The sequence below is a fragment of the Cetorhinus maximus genome, chromosome 32 (genome assembly GCF_964194155.1).
Source record: "Cetorhinus maximus chromosome 32, sCetMax3.hap1.1, whole genome shotgun sequence".
Lineage (NCBI taxonomy): Eukaryota > Metazoa > Chordata > Chondrichthyes > Lamniformes > Cetorhinidae > Cetorhinus > Cetorhinus maximus.
This window is the reverse complement of record NC_135910.1, coordinates 8918481-8931940: the sequence shown is the minus strand read 5'-3', so window position 1 is coordinate 8931940 and position 13460 is coordinate 8918481. Positions and strand designations below refer to the sequence as shown.

Here is a 13460-nt window from a genome sequence, read left to right as displayed (position 1 = left end):
CCACTGCGTGTCATTGTCATCCTCCTGGAACGTAGGGACTAAGGGCATCTGCTGCGTCTCCATGACAAGAGCCTTATCACAGAGGGTATATGTGCTGCCATCAGCCAGGACAGGAGTTAAACATTCACAAATGCAGTGTGAGGATTTATGGAGTGTCCTTACTGCATGTTGTCATCGTCCTCTACAAATCTAGTGGCTATGAGGGCCTCCTGAGTGTGACTATCTCAACTGGACAACGCGATGGCCTCATTGCCGCCTTCAGGACCTCATCACCCTCTTCCCTGTCGATGTCCTCCCCATCGGAGGAGACGTGCAGCTCCTCCATCTCCTCAGGCAGCTCATCCAACCATTGTAGTGCCAGGTTCTGTAGGGCGCAGTAGGCGACGACGATGCGTGTCGCCTGGGTTGGAGGGCTCCACCAGACCAGTCCAAGCACCGGAACCTCATTTTTAACACCCCAATGGTTTGCTCCGTCAAAGTGTGAGTTGCAGCATGAGCCTTGTTGTACCTCCTCCTTGCTGCATTCTGTGGCTGCTGCACAGGTATTATCAGCCACTTAGTGGGTAGCCCTTGTCTCTGAGGAGGCAACCCTGCAGCCTCTGAATCCCGGAAGACGTTAGGGATCTGAGACCTACTGAGAATGTAAGAGTCGTGGACACTCCCTGGGAATCGTGCACAGAACTGCAGGATGCTGTGATAATAGACTAGCTGAACATTCAGCGAGTGGAAGCCCTTGCGGTTCACATACTGCACTGCTGGTTGGCACAGGGATCTAAGCGCCACTTGAGTGCAGTCGATGGCACCTTGCACCTGTGGAAAGCCAGGGATCTGCACAAATCCCAGCGCTCTTGCTTCCTGGCTTGCCTGATCCTGGGCAAGATGCACAAAGTTGTGTGCAACTTTGCGAATAGGGCATCCATGACGACTTGGATTCATGTGTGCGCGGAGGCTTGCAAGATCCCACAGAGGTCAACTGTGGAGTCCTGGAAGGAGCCACTTTTGTAAAAATTGAGCGCCATAGTCACTTGCACGGCCACTGGCAGTGGAGGCCTTCCAAATCCCCGTGGTGCTAAATCCTGCACCACGTGGAATATGTGACAGACCAGTTCCTTGGACATGCGCATTCTTCGGCGACGCTGGTTCTCAATCATCTGCAGGAATGACAAGCGCTGTTTGTAGACCTGGGTCTAGCTGGGCATCGACCTGGAATGGCACGCTGTGACCCTTCCGTGGCATGTGCAAGAGCCCCAGCCAGTTCTTCTTGAGGGTGTTGCTTCTCCCTCTGCCCAGCCGGTTGCCTCTGTCGCTTTCTTCGCCTTCGTCTCCGTTCCCTGTAAGCCATGAGGCCTACAGCTAGGTCACTAGGCTCCATGTTCCTGATGTACTGCTCCTGTAGGATGAAAGAAAGAGATGCGTGCATTAGCGTTGGTCTCTTAGGGATCTCTCATGGTTACGTGTGTGGCTCCAGCTCTGTCTCAAGGCCCCTTAACGCATGCTGGAGAGTGCCAGAGTGGATGGCCAGAGTTTAGTGTGCTGCATGGCTGCCCGAAACCCCACCCACCTCTGACCCACTCCACCTGACCGATTGGTGGCAGCTTCGCCCATTGTACAGCATGCTGTGCTCTCAGCTCAGGCGCAGGCATTCTCCTAACCCACACTGCAATGCTGCACTGTTGAACCTAGGGGAAGACTGGTCCAAACCTTAATGAAGACATTGCAAAGGGCTGTGAGAACCTCCACCAGTGACTGCTCCGTGGCCAGCTTTCGCAACTTGCCTAGTTGTCCATTTGTTCTGCAGCTCTATAAAATTCTCATTAATTTGCAGTCTGTGCCCAAGGGATGAAAAGTACAGGAGCATTTGGTGGCAATTTCATGCCTCTGCGTTGCTTGAGTGGGCAGATAAACTAGAGGCTGGACTCCAAGCATATCAATGTAGCTGCACCTGAACTGCTTCAGCTGTGTAAGAATGCTCATTTAATACAAGGCTTCCCTATTGCATGGCCACTTCTTCCTCCTCCCACCGTGCTTGTGCACTACCGTCAGACTGTGCTGCCTTGCACAAACCCCCTTGCCCCAACCGCAGTGTAGCCCTTGCCCGGCACTGCATTGTCAGCCAGCTGAGTAAAAGCGACTTGCTTGCACCCTTGCCTGAATATACGGCACATCTTCCTTGAAGTTAAAAGTCACGACCCTTATGAGCACTGTGAGGCGTTAATTTGCACTCACCTCTGAGTTTTCCTTGAAGTTCAGCTCACCAGGTGCACACCTTTTAAATGCTGTTGTGAATCACATCATTCTGAAGTCATGCCGATGTGGGAGATAAATTCGACGTGGGGGAATGATTCCGGCTGCCTGCCATTGACGGATGGAGGGAACGATGGCTAACTGGTTTCATGATGATGTGAACTTGATTTTTGGCCTTCCCATCATATTGTCCCTGCCTGCCATCTCAACACAGTCCAGCATAAAACAGCCTGCTTGATTAATACCACTTCCACCACTCTAATCATTCACTCCCTCTGCCACTGAAGCACTATGGTAGCATCTACAAGATGTATTGCAGCAACTCTCCAATGCTTCTTCAGTTCATTCTAAATCCCTGACCTCTATCACCTGAAAGAACCGGGACAGCAGGTGTGTGATAACATCAACAGCAGCAATTCCCCTTCAAGTCACATACCATCCTGACTTTAAAGTATATTGCTATTCCTTCACTGTTGTTGGTCAAAATTCTGCAACTCCCTCCATAATAGTGCTGTTGCTGTGCCAACACCACAGCTGAGATTAAGTGTTTACAAATTGGGACTACTGTTATCCCGAGTATGCGTAAAATCCGACGTGATGGCCAGGATTTTCTGTGCCCACCAGTGTTGGGCATGTTTGGTGATGTGAGCAGACAATATGGCACGATTGGTTTCACGATGGCATGAAGCCAGTTCGCGAACGTCTGCTCAGCCCGCCGATGGCAGGTCACGTTCTCCACCATCGGATATCGGGAACCTCATTGTAATACATCAGCATATAATTATTAGGCCTGCCCACCAGAATCGTTTCTCCCCCCCCCCCCCCATTGGATTGTCCGCCCACGTTGGCGGGAAAGCATGCTGGTGTAGAACACGTGTTGACAACTGTGAATTGCAGAAGCTGGGACTTACCTGCAGGGCTTTGCTCACATCGTGAACATCCAAGGAGCAGCAGATGCTGGAGCCAGACACCAAGGGCACACTGGAGGAATGTCCATGGCATACTGGGTGGATTCTCATGGACATGGCTCTGCTGCAAAGCAGCGCACAGAAGTTGGATAGTCACCGTTAATGCTTACAACGGGTGATGGTCGAGGGGGTAGGAGAGGAAGGGCTAGGATTGGCTATGAGGGGATGAGGTTGTGGGGGGTGTTAAGGTGAAGAAGTGAGGCTGGAGGAAGGCATAAGGCTGGAGGAAGGAGTTGGGGGGGGAGGGACAAAGGTGGCGGAAAAGGTGAGGGTGGAGGAAGGAGTCAGAAAGAGGGAGGGACTGAGTTGGGGGGAGGGGTGGGGGGGAGTCCAGGTGGTTTGGAGGATGGGGTGGGGGGAGGGAAGGTGTTCCATGGGGGGAAGGGGTTCCTGGGAGGAGGGGGTGCAGAGGGGGGTGATGTGCAAGTGAATGTGCATGGGAGGGGTTGGATAGGTCCATGCCCACCTCCTGGGGAGCGAATGAGGGTGGGTGTGGTATGGAACAAGGGTGAGAATGACTGAGGGCAGTCTGATGCAGTAGGGTGGGATGGTGAAGGTTCGATGGTAGCGATAGAAGAGATGGTGAGGGCGGTTGGTGGGGATTCGGAGGCAGACACTGACCCTGGGAGTGGGAAGGAGGAGGTCGGGTAAGCAAATGTGTATGAGGGTGGGATTTTCAGGGAGGAAGGGAACATGCACGTTCACCTGGACAACCCCGAAAGAAACGGGTTGTGGCTGGTAGGTAACGGAGGGGAAGTGGACGGTGATGGCGGGGGGTCAACTGTGATGAGGGAGAGGAAATGGGTGACCGTGGGAGGAAAAAGACGGACAAGCGCACAATGCAGTAAATCCAGACCATGCTTGCTAAATCGAAAGTGAAACGAGAGTTGTGGTGGGTGAGGTCATGTGCTGTGATCAATTGGAGGGCAGAGATGCAGGTCAGCTCAGATGGACAACCGAAAGTGAACCCCAGCAGGCATCTTTCAAAATGCTCAGGACATTGAGATGCGTGTGAAATGTGAAGGATCCGCATGCGTGGGAGAATGCTTGCACGAGGCTCTGAAAGGCCTTGCCCCACACAAACTTTTCCCTCCAGAATCACTCGTGGGCCGGCTGCTCCTTATTGGCTGCAGATCAGGGCGTGGATGGAGCTGAGGGACTGGCTGGCTGAGGGCGTTGATCCCTTGGCAGAGCTCCCTGTGAACCCAAGTAGCAGTAAGCAGTGCATGACAGCAGAGTCAAAAGCAGAAGAGGGAGCACTCAGTTGCGTTGAGGGAGGAATGATGGCGTGCAGGAACCTCAGGTGGGTGTTTGCTGCAGACCTCACCGTCGCCTCAGGCAGTGTCCACATCCTCACCAGTCAGCATGAAGGCATGCTCCTCAAAGTGATTGAGGGGCCTAATGTGGGCCACTCCACCCCTGGTCTGGGGTGTGAGCAGGCATCTCTTGCATGAAAACTGATGGGGAAAGTGAGCAGGATACATGGCACTGTATGGAATGTTTCTGGACAGGAATGAGGATGTGAGCTTGAGAGGATATGATACTAATGGAGATGTGAGGGTGTGTGAGAGAGTTAGTGGTGTTGCCCCTTGATGTGTGTGATCCCTGTAGATGTGTGATGTTTTTGTGAGTGTGTGAATTGAGAGTGATGAGAAGATTGAGTCAGCCTGGCGGAATGGATGAGACCATTCATCCTGTAATGGCACTGGTGGCTGTCCTCTTTTGCAAGGCATTGGTGATGACCGCCACCCCCCAAGCCTGGTTGGTAATGCCGCTGCCCATTTTGCAGCCAGAGCGAGGTAGAGGACATTGCGGCGGTAGGGGATATCGTCTCCATGGCATCCAAAAGGTGTTCCTGTGACGTGCCATTAAACCTAGGGGTTGCAGTCTTTATTGCCTTTCGTGGACATCCTGCAGTAGTTGTGGCCTGGAAGCACTGAGATGTGTGAGCGTGTCTGAGCTTTAAATATGGTGCCTGGCATGACGAAGCGGTGAGGTGATGGCGGGGCAGGCAAACGAGAGCCCGCCTGCCATCGAAATGGCATGCTTCCTGGGAATGCATAAGTAATGTGGCGGGATTTGGACGAAACGGTGTGAAAACCTGCCATCGCGGCCGACGGATAAAATGTCGTTTTACCTACCTGCTACCACACTTACTGTAAACCTGGGATGATTCTGCCCCTGGTTAGGAATGTGACTTCTGAGGAGGATGCAAAGAGGCTCGAAGGGAATTTAGATAAGCTAAGTGAATGGGCAAAAACATGACAGATGGAATATAATGTGAAAAAAATGAGTAGTTATCCACTTTGGTAGGAAAAACAGAAATACAGGGTGGAATTTTCTGGTCCCATCATGGTGGGGCGGGACCTGAAAATGCAGCAGGCCATTCAAAAGTCTGTTGTCTTCGGCGGGACTGGCCAGAAAATTGCAGCCGCAGAGTATTTTTTAAATGGTGAGAGGTTGACAAATATTGATATCCAAAGGGACCTGTCCTTGTTTATGAGTCAACAAAAGCTAGCATGTTGGTGCATCAAGAAATTAGGAAGGCAAATGGTAGGTTGGCCTTTATTGCAAGAGGATTTGCATACAGGAGTAAAGGTGTCTTGCTGCAATTGTATAGAGTTTTGTTCGGATCGCACCTGAAGCGTTGCATACAGTTTTGGTTTCCTTACCTAAGGGAGGATTTGCCATTGAGGGAGTTCAATGAAGGCTCAACAGTCTGAGATTGAGGAGACTGGGCTTGTGTTCCCTAGAGTTCGGAAGAATGGGAGGTAATCTCATTGAAACATACAAAATTCTTACAGAGCTTGCCAGGGTATATGCGGGAAGGATGTTTCTCCTGGCTGCGGGGTCTAGAACCAGGGGATATAGTATCAGAATAAGGGGTAGGCCATTTAGGACTGAGAAGTGGAGGAATTTCTTCACTCAGAGGTTGGCACACCTTTGGAATTCTCTACCCCAGGGGGTTGTGGAGGCTCAGTCATTAAATATGTTCAAGACAAAGATTGATAGATTTGTAGGTAGTAAAGACACCAAGGGATATGCGGATAGTGTGGGAAAATGGTATTGAGGTAGGAGAGCAGCCATGATCAAACTGAATGGCGGTGCAGACACGAAAAGTCGAATGGCCTACTCTTGTTTCTATTTTCTATGTTCCTACGTACTTGTTTATGTCGTGCTAATTTTTTGGAAATAAGTTCTGTGGAGTGAAGAAGTAATTTTTCAAGCAAGCTTTGTAAAGTGAGAGATCAATAGTGTCACCAATATATCTGAGAGGTTTTAAACTTTTGATGTCAAAGCATGTAATTATTCTTACCTTCTGTTAGTCATAGCATAGTACTGAAAAATCCATTTACTGTATTACAGCAACATATGTCATTGCCACATTTGAGCCAAAGTTTGACTGTGGTGAACATCAAAAACTATGTTTAATTTGTGGATTACCTATGACGAACTTCATGTGAGACCTACTAATGTTTGCATTCTAATATGTTATTCTCTGTTACATAAAAATGTTGCATTTGATTTCAGTTCTGCTGATTCATAATTTGTAGCTCCTTGTTTTGATCAACTTATCTCTTTTTCTGTTCAAATGATAGGAAGAGAATGCAGTAGCTGCTGTTTCTGCATTCTTTCAGGGAATGAAACCTATTGTGGATATAAGATTTCAGGAACCTGTGCATTCATTTTACACTATACCAGAATTATTGGAGATTGCTTTATTAGCAGCACCAATTGCTGATAAAGGTGAGTGCCCTCTATTACTTTCACAAGCGGATCTAGTAGAAGGTGGTGTAACAAAATTGAAGAAAATAGAACATTGAATGAAGACAAAGTAAAAAATAGTGGAGGGTCTGATCACAATCATTCAAACATATTTGGATATTGTTATGACCACGTCAGGAGGGGTAAAAATTGTCTCGTCCAATTTACCACTCCAGGTCTGGCTGTAACAGGGTTTAGTTGTGAATTTAGCGAGTATGTGCTTTGCCAATACTACAGGAGTCCCACTATGTACACCTCCAGATTACGAAGAATTAATCAGACAGATTTTCTGAGTTTAAATCAAAGAATGAGATAAATTTATTGACCTTACTTCCTGAATTAAAAAAAACTAGGGCTGGGATTTTCCAGTCCCGTCATGGTGGGACCCGCTGTGGGAGACTCGGCAGCCCAGTCAAAGGTCCATTGACTTTTGGCGGGACCGGATGATCCCGGTGGCGGGCGAAGCTGGAAAATCCTGCTCTAGGTAAATCATAACCCTCATTCATACTTCACACACATTCCCTGGGCGACACACACACACACAAGTACAGAAGGTAGAATACGAGGATAGATTTAAAGATTTTTTACAATTCCTGAAAAAATAAACAATAAAAAATACTGTCATTTGGCTGATCTCGGTGCAGTAATTCCACGTCTTGTTCAGTTGTCTTCCTGGGTGTAGCTGTATGGAGCAGATTTCCACGTTTTATCCCGAAAAGATCTTGGTTTGCAATAGATTTCTCTTCTCAGGATGGTTACTCTGCAATATCCATGCACAATGCTTCCAAGAGAGAGAGAGAGAGAGAGACGCAGCTCTTGCAGCCCTTCAGTGTATTCTTCCGATCTATGCTCTGACTTGGGCCAACATTTTCCCTCTGTCGGTGAGGGGGAAGAGCTGGAGCGGACGTGGGCGGGCGGGCTCCGATCGGCGCCCCCAGTCGGGGGTGCTCCTCCATTATACGTGGGTGGGCCAATTAAGGCCTGCCCAGCGTGACGTCCGCCAGGAAGCGCTGTGCACTCCCTGTGCGGGTGGCGGGGGGGGATTCCCTCAGCTGGGAGTGTGCTCTTTCGCGCGTGTGCACAAAAGAGCACACAGATCTCCCTGAGGCAAAGTGCTGCCTCAGGGAGATCGTCTCCGATTTAAAACTTTAAATAAAGAGGTTTAAAAAATTTCCCTGCCATGTCCCCTCATGTGACACTGTCACATGAGTTGGGACATGTCCATAACTTTTATTGAAACCTTTCATAAAAATTTAAAGACCCTCATGAAACCTCATCCCACCCGCGGATGAGGTTTCATGTTTTTTCCGAGGCCCGCCTGGGCTCCCGGCCTGCCTGCCAACCTTAAGGTTGGATGGGCAGGTCCATCGATGAGGTTAATTAGTCTTTTAATGGCCTTAATAGGCCGTTGATAGTTCAGTGGCCGCCAAACTGAAAATCTAAATGACGCAGGGTGATGTTGGGACGCATGCCCGACGTATACCCTCGTCATTTTACTTGTCGGCGGGTGGTCCCCACCCCCGTTCGCCAACCAGAAAAACTTGCCCTTGGTAAACAGTTTTAAACAGCCCTGTGGCTGTACATTCCAGAGGAATTCGAGTACCATGCCTGCTGTAGTCATTTTTTGTAGAACAGGTAATTACATTTTTGATATCTCATGTCAGAAACCTTTGAAGAGTAATAGTGTAAAAGTCAATGGGAGATGGATCTTTCACGTTCCTCAAATGTTTGGTGGTGGGGCGGGGGCTGAGGGAATGCGGTTTGAGAGTCTGTTCCTTTTCATCCCGCTTAGGGTGGAATGCAAGTTGTATATTCAGCTTGCTGGCAGTCTTTCCATTGTCTTAATGGGATTACAGTTTATTAAAATCTAGCCAGAAAAAAAAGACATTAGAAATTGTATCTCTTTCTTTAAAAAAAACACATTCTCGTAACAATGTAAAAGCTGTGTCAGAGGACTGGAGGGAAGCAAGTCAATTGTTCTGTTCAAAAAAGAATGGGTTGAACCAGGTAACTATAGATAGATTAGCCTATCATCAATAATGGGTAAGTTTCCAGAGGTCCTAATGCAGGATAAAATTAGTATTCACTTAGGAAGTCTTGGCTAATTAAAGACAGTCAACATAAATTTGTAAAAAGCAAGTGTTATCTGATAAATTTAATTGAATTTTTTGAGAACCTAGTGGAGCATGTTAAGGGAAATGCTGTGGGCATTGCATATATGGATTTTTAGAAGTTGTTTGTTGAGGTGCTGAATAGGTGGCTTCTGATAAGTATTAAAGGAGTATGGCAGCATGGATAACAAGTTGATTAAAGGATAGTAAAACCAAGAGTAGTGGTTAATGGATGATTTAAGAATAAAGGGATATAAACAATAGTCTCTTTATTGGACAGTATTGGGACTAATGCTCAAAATATATAACTGATATTTACAAAAATTTTATAAAAATAAGAAGGATAGTTAATTGAGAAGGGGGCTGTAAACAGCTTCATGAGTATATAAACATGTTGGTAAGTTGGGCAGAAAAGTTAGATGCAGTATAATGCAGATAAATGCAAGATAATTCATTTTGGGAGGATGAATAAGGAGAGAACATATACTAAACAGTAAATCCTTAAAAGATGTAGAGGAGCAAAGAGATATAATGTTCAGATGCACAAATTTATTAAATAACCTACAGGTTAGGAGCCAAAATTTTTTTTTTGAGGACCCTTCTTGAGATTTTCATGAGGGCTAATTTTTGATTTCCGGAGGCTACTTTTATTGGGATTGAGTGTCACATCTGCAGCTGCTTGTAAAAATTAATTGCAAGCAATTAGCATGCTCCAGAATTCTGGTTTTGGGCTGCCAATTTCAAGCTTCTTTCCCTCAATAATTCTGTTTAAAGTGAGTGCTGATGAACATACCAGGATATTGGCTTCCAAAGGTCCAACTGTGTGCCAAGGGGAGTACACACACAAATTAATTCTGCAGCATCAAGCTAACCATCAGATAACGAATGGTTTAATTCACATCTACTTCACATTTCAGTGATTTTTTCCAAGTTAATGTATCTCCTCATCTGTGCTTTGATGAGACTTAAGTTTGGAACCACTTAGCACTGAAGCACCCTTGGTACATTAAAGACACACCCCACTTTATAGAGGTGGTTAACTTACTAATTGGTACCCTGCAATGCCATACTTTTTACAATGGACATTGAAAGACTGTACTGTGGACAAAAACAGAATTACCTGGAAAAACTCAGCAGGCCTGGCAGCATCGGCGGAGAAGAAAAGAGTTGACGTTTCGAGTCCTCATGACCCCCGTGGGTCTGTGTTTAGGAGGATTCCATGTTTTGGTGGGTCTGTATTTTGAGGGTCCGGGTCCAAGCTTTGGACTGTTGGAGATTGTGGGTCTGGGTCGGGTTTTGGAGGTCTGAGTCTTGGTTTTGTTCAGCGCCGGAATCCAGGTTTTGGCTGTTTCCGATACGTGGTGGTTCGGCTTTTGGGGGATCTGGGTTCTGGCTTTGGTGCGTCTTGGTCCAGGCTTTAGGAGACCTGGATTTTGGGAGTCCAAGTCCAGTTTTTGGTGTCTGTGTTTTGGATAGTCTTGGTCTGGTTTTGGGCAGCTTGTGTCCAGGATATGGCGGTCTGGGTTTTGGAGGCCCTGGCTTCTTGTTTTGGGCTTCTATGTTTTGGGTGGTTAAAGTCCAGTGTTTAGGGTAGTCCACATCCATGCTTTGGGCACTCCAGTTCCAGGTTTTGTGGCATCCAGATCTGGGTTTTCAATGCTATGAATCTTGGTTTTGTGGGTCTGAGTTTTTGAGGCTCCAGGTACTGAGAAGAGCAGGTCTGGGCTGTGGGAAGTCTGGGTCCAAGTTCTGTGAGCTTGGAGTCTATGTTTTGTTGGGTTTGGGCCTGGGTTTTAGCCTGGTCTGCGTCAAGGTTTTAGAGATGTTTGAGCTTTGGTTGCCCTGAATCAGGGTTTAGGAGATCTGTGTCCAAATTTTGGGTGTCCAAGTAATCTGCATTTGAGGGTCAATTTTTGTGTTGGCAGAAGTCATTCTGTCCCTCTCTTCAAAATGGCCTCCTCTCAAATTGATTGGTGATGGCAGCACCAGGACCAGTCAGGATAACTGCTTAGCTTCTCCAGTCACACATTCCCTCCCTCCTGCTCTTGCTGCTCCTCCAGTCATAGATTCTGTCTCTTGAGGAACAGCAAGGACGAGAGAGAGAGCCCGTGATTCGAGGTGACCATGGGAGCAACAGAATTTGTGATTGGAGGACAGCTCCTCACAAATCCTGTCTCTCCCACATACGGCAACTTATCTCTCGTTTATTGCCACCATAATTGATTTTTCGTGGGCATTTTGGGGCTTTCAAGGGCAAGTTTACCCCCCCACCCCTGTGTATTTTGAACCCTGCTGCAGGTTAGAAACAGGTAATACCGCCCAACTGGTCTGTGCCCAACGTTTATACTCCACATGAGCCTCATCCCTTTCTCATTACACCTTCCCACACTTCCCCAATATCCCTGAATTCCCTTCTTCCATCAAACCTCCCCTTAAATGTATCCATGTTAATTACTTTAAACACTCCATGTTTGAGCATGTTCCACATGCTCACCACTCTGGTAAATAAATTCCTCCTCCATTTTCTATCTGATTTGTTAGTAGCTATCTTATGCCCCCGGTTCTGGACTGGTTCACAGAGGAAACAGATTTACCACCCCCATCCTATTGAATTCCATTATAAATTTAAAAACCTCTATCAGGCATTATTTTGTGTCTCCTTCTAGAGAAAAAAGCCTCAACCAGTTCAATTTTTTCTTTCACTTCTAGGAACATATTTGCAAAGCTTCTCTGCATTTTTTTTCTTCACTCATGGGATGTAGGTGCCACTGGCAAGGCCAGAATTTGTTATCCATCCCTAATTGACCTTCAGAGGTTTATTGTGAGCTGCCTTCTTGAGCCATTGCAGTCCATATAATGTCGGCACCTGTACAGAGAAAAAAGGCATGCATTTATATAGAGTCTTTCATGACCACTGGATATTACAAAGCATTTTACAGTCAATAAAGTACTTTTCAAGTGTAGCCACTGTTGTAATGTAGGAATTGTAACAGCCAATTTGTGCACAGAAAGCACAAAGTGGCATAGAGTAACAGACATTTACGGTACAGAAAGAGGCCATTCGGCCCATTAATTCTATGTCGGCTCTCCATGGAGCAGCCCAGTCAGCCCCATTCCCCTGCTCCATCCCTGTAGCCCTGCAAGTTTATTTCCTTCAAGTTCTCATTCTATTTCCTTTTGAATTCATTGATCATCTCTGCTTCCAACACCCTTGAGGACAGCGAGTTCCAGCTCATTACCACTCACTGCGTAAAAAAGATCTTCCTCACATTCCCTCTTGCCAAAAACTTTAAATATGTGTCCACTAGCCTTTGTACCATAAGCTAATGGAAACAGTTAGTCCTTGGCTACCTTTATCAATCTTATTGTCATAATCTTTGTGATGAACTCTGCAGTTTACGCGAAGCTTGTATTTTTGAGACACCCCCTAGCCAAAGTGAAACTAAGATAATTGTGAAAAGATGGTGTAATGAGATTTTCTGATTGTGAGGTCACTTCTAAGAAGTGACCTGGTGACTTGAGGTTACAATGGAAATGAAAGCGAGATAACCAAAGAACGAGCAAATAGGGGGATTGTGTTTCAGCCTGTTGTGCTGCGAAGAACACACACAACTCCTGTGGTAGAATAATATGGGGTGGGTAGTGTATGGCAGGCCCCCAGCAACCACCCCAGAAACTAGATTTTTGTGGAGCCGACGTGCTCCACATCGACCTGCCCTGCAGCAATGAAGTGCTGCGTGGGTCATTAATGAGGGCCGAGTGGGATTTCCACTCCTCATTGGGGTGGAAGTCCCGCCCTGTGGAGCTGCCAGCCAATCTGTTTAGCCGACATCTCCTACAGCCCTGTCAGCTCTGGGAAGGCACTAGTGGCAGCTGCAGGGACTGCAGGTCATAGAATCATAGAATTGTTACGGTGTAGAAGGAGGCCATTTGGCTCATCGTATCTGCACTGGCTCTCTGAGCATTTTAACTTAGTGCCAATCTTCTGCCTTTTCCCCGAATGGAACCCAAAGCCTAGGATCCCTGGGCCAGGTAAGTCTGGGATCTTGGCACAGGAGGGTTAGGAGAGGTCAGGGAGAAGGGGCAGTGAGGGGGAGAAGTGGGTTTAATGGAAGGAGTGACTAGGAAAGAAGGGTGTGTGCAGTCTAAAGGGGGGGCTGCCCTGCGATCGGCAAAGGGCAGTTCCCAAAGACCGAGGCCCCTTCCTTCCCGCCCTTTAACCATTCAGGTTAAAAATCAGGCTTCCTGCTCCAGCCCCGCTGCCCACGCCAAATGTTTTATGGCATGGGCAGTGTATTATCAGGGTCAATAGGCTTGATAACAAGCCCAGTTGACACTTAATTGTTGATTTAAATATGGCAGGCAGGCTGCC

General features: G+C 47.3%; 1 protein-coding gene across 1 annotated transcript in view; it reads left to right on the top strand.

Moving 5' to 3' along the window:
- LOC144671289 (cation channel sperm-associated auxiliary subunit gamma-like) overlaps positions 1-13460 on the top strand; it is a 59343-nt gene that overhangs the window by 28408 nt on the left and 17475 nt on the right. The window contains exon 3 of the mRNA XM_078533099.1: positions 6812-6959. Coding sequence (XP_078389225.1) covers positions 6812-6959 — 148 coding nt within the window. The remainder of the gene's footprint in view (positions 1-6811; positions 6960-13460) is intronic.